The sequence below is a fragment of the Lathyrus oleraceus genome, chromosome 5, assembly GCF_024323335.1.
Source record: "Lathyrus oleraceus cultivar Zhongwan6 chromosome 5, CAAS_Psat_ZW6_1.0, whole genome shotgun sequence".
NCBI lineage: Eukaryota > Viridiplantae > Streptophyta > Magnoliopsida > Fabales > Fabaceae > Lathyrus > Lathyrus oleraceus.
The window spans coordinates 69,131,763-69,134,838 of NC_066583.1; the positions used below are offsets into that span (position 1 = coordinate 69,131,763).

Here is a 3,076-nt window from a genome sequence, read left to right on the forward strand (position 1 = left end):
GACTTTTTAATTGTCTACTTCTGATTCATAATGCATCTACAGATTTATCACCGGATTAAAGGTGCTTGATATGCATCCGAGGATATTTTAATATTATATACTCTAATAATAATATATATTGTGTAGTAAAAAATATTGAAAACATACTAAAATCCCTGTCTTTTATCATTTAATTAAATAAAAGTGTGAGCAAACATACTAATCATTGAAATACAAATTTGATGAAACAAAAAAACCCAAAATTGATCATTCAGACCACTTCTTTTTGTAGGACTATAAGTTAATATAATTTTTCAGCTCTAACAAAGTATGATGATAACATAAGTAGTGATAACTTAAGTTGATTCAACTGCAAGAAATTACTTTCAGAAACAATTCATGTAAATTGAAACAACTCAAACTAGGATAATCCAAATTACCCAAAAATGTTGATCTAAAATTAAAGGTACAAGCAACAAAAATTTTAAGGAAATGAAAATGAAAATTCAAGCTAACAATAGACTCCGGTCTCAACTTAATTTCACTCATCGTCGTCTTCGTCTTCATCCACTGCAGAATTTAGTGCCTCCAAGCGAGCAATCAACTTTGTCCTTCTTTCATCATAAGTGAGCTTCTTCAGGTTGTACCTGAACAAAAGAAAATCCATAAATTCAGTACAATTTTCATTCAACAGATTTGTCATATAATCATGAAAAAATGTCCGATATCCTACTAATTCAGAAAGGTCAGTGACTTTGCTTAGCATCGATAGAATAGTCACAAACATCAAAATTATATACCTCTTGTGTTCCTTTGGTGGCTGCTTCTCGGCCTTTTTGATTGAGGGGTCTGCACGAATTGCAGCATGAACCTTCTTGTAAAGTTCCTCAATTCCATCAGCTTCTATCCCTTTCTTGATATATTGACTGAAGTGAGTTTGATATTTTTCTGGCTCGTCTTCAATCAATGTCTACAAAAGAATATTACTAAGTTGATCAAAAGAGTTATCAAAACATCATATCATGAATTACTTACAAATTCAACTTAAAACGAATCAAGAACACTATCTATTATAATATACCTTCATATAGGCGGTAACATGTCCACCAAAGATATACTTCCTGTGAACCTCAGCATCAAGCTCCTTCTTCTCCTTGTCAAAACCAGCAAACCTTTTGTCACTGTGAGGAATATCCAAACCTCCATCCAAAGCTCCCTGCAGACAATAACAATCACAATCCATCTATTAAATTCCATCAATGTCAAAAAAATAATTAATTCTTTTTCTTCAAGATAAAGATCATATGTACCTTGAGTGCACCAAACACACGGTTACCGGTTGTGGTCTTAACCAAACCAACATCAAGAAGAGCACGGAAAGGCCTCCTGGAATCAGCTGGTTCAACTGAATAATCTTCTCCACTAGCCTGAATATGATACAACAAAACAAACAATCATGAATCATCATAAACAATTATTCATAAAAAATGAATACAACCGAATAATCTTCTTTGATAGCCCTATCGCACATCAATTACACGGTGAACAGAAACTTCAATCAAAAACCATACTTCAATTCAATAACTTAAGCAGATGGAAAATAAACGATACCTCTACATTGCCCTCATACTCCTCATCCATTTCAAGAGTTTTAAGAACACGGCGAGCCAACAGGAGACCGGTGCAATAGGCTGGTCACATTTAAAAAAATAATAACTTAATTATATAACTTCAACAACTAAAAATTAGACTGCAACAAACAGGTAGACATACATCAGAAATTCATACCTGCAGCATAGTTGGTAAGACCTACTTCAAGCCCATAGTGAGGAAGTTCATGCGCATAAGCGGCAGCAAGAACAATATCACCAGCAATGCTAGCAGAGACAATTTGAGCAACAATGTCTTTGTTTGTCTAATACTATGGTTAGGGTTTTACACTAAAAAGATCTGAAAATCATAACTGAATTAAATACTAACTAGTAAGAACATTAAGCCAATAATTAACAACTAAATCATGAAAAAGGATACAAATCGAACAACAAAACGATACTTGGGAGTATTGTATTTGTTCTTGTCCTGATTAATCAAACGAATCCTGGCTCTGTAATCAGTCTTACCCTCTGCAGATTGATTAATTAGGGATTAACGATGTTAACTACGAAAATTAACGAGGAAATGAATGATACAGAGAGAAATTGAAATGACACGAACCTCTTCTTCTCTTGAACTTGACTTGAAACCTCTTGAAGTAAGCCTTTGATTTCTGAGACTTGACAAAAACCTGAATCCATGAAAATAAAATTGAAGAACGTGTTGTTAGTTAATGGTGAACGAGAAGCGTAAAATCGTCGGAAAAGAAACGGTGAACGGAGAGAGGGGATGAAAAACGTACCATTCTGAATGAGTGACTGGCCGCACCTCGAACAGCGGCTGGATGTGAAGAGAGAGAGGTAGAGAGCAGAACCCTTCAGAGTTCTGAATTCCAATTAAAGGATGGTTTTTAGGGTTTCTTTTGGGCTTTGCTTACGGGCTTAGTTACTTTTTTGTCTAAGTTTTGTATGGCCCAATGTACTTTTTTTTGTTGTACAAATTAAAATTAACACCCTACTATTACCATTATAAACCTTTTTATTTTTCTCAAAAGTCTCCCTTTTTTTTAAAGGAACAAAAAAAAATCATTATGGTGGCTCACCAAATCAGGATGCCGTATGTCTATCAATGAATCCATATGAACGACTTGTTATAATAACATCAACATAGGTTAATATGTTTCACGTATTTCTAAAGAGAAGGCAAACTTTTTTTCTCTAAATTTATTGTGAATTTTCCTCCTTACCCTAAAGTTTGTGGCGGCTCCTTCCAGATCTTCCTAGTTTCTATGTCACGCTTCTAGTGGTTTGTTATTGATTTATCTTTAAAAGCTACGGAGGCTTAAAAACCTGATAGAGACCCATGAGTTGAACAACAACCTATTTCTCTTTCCTTTTGCTTTGAAGATAAATATGGAATTGGTACTTCAGAACATGCCTTGGAACTTTCACATACACCTTCTTGTGTTGGATAGGGTTTTAGGCGAAGAACTACCCTCGAAACT

At 34.5% G+C, this 3,076-nt stretch overlaps 1 protein-coding gene across 1 annotated transcript; it reads right to left on the reverse strand.

Annotated features, from left to right (window-relative positions):
- Positions 1–325: 325 nt before the first annotated feature.
- Positions 326–2,526, reverse strand: LOC127085193 (60S ribosomal protein L5). The gene is made up of 9 exons (XM_051025748.1): positions 2,375–2,526; positions 2,194–2,263; positions 2,011–2,102; positions 1,768–1,894; positions 1,591–1,670; positions 1,290–1,406; positions 1,061–1,195; positions 780–949; positions 326–626 (listed from the first exon to the last, which is right to left on the reverse strand). Exons 1-9 carry the CDS (start codon positions 2,375–2,377, stop codon positions 521–523), a joined length of 900 nt encoding a protein of 299 aa, XP_050881705.1. The 5' UTR covers positions 2,378–2,526; the 3' UTR covers positions 326–520.
- Positions 2,527–3,076: the final 550 nt, after the last annotated feature.

Coding starts and splice junctions, on each gene's coding strand:
- LOC127085193 (XM_051025748.1), bottom strand. Junction 2,103..2,193: donor CAAGTTCAAGAGAAGAAGAG/GTTCGTGTCATT, acceptor ATCAATCTGCAG/AGGGTAAGACTGATTACAGA. Junction 627..779: donor CCACCAAAGGAACACAAGAG/GTATATAATTTT, acceptor TCTTTTGTTCAG/GTACAACCTGAAGAAGCTCA.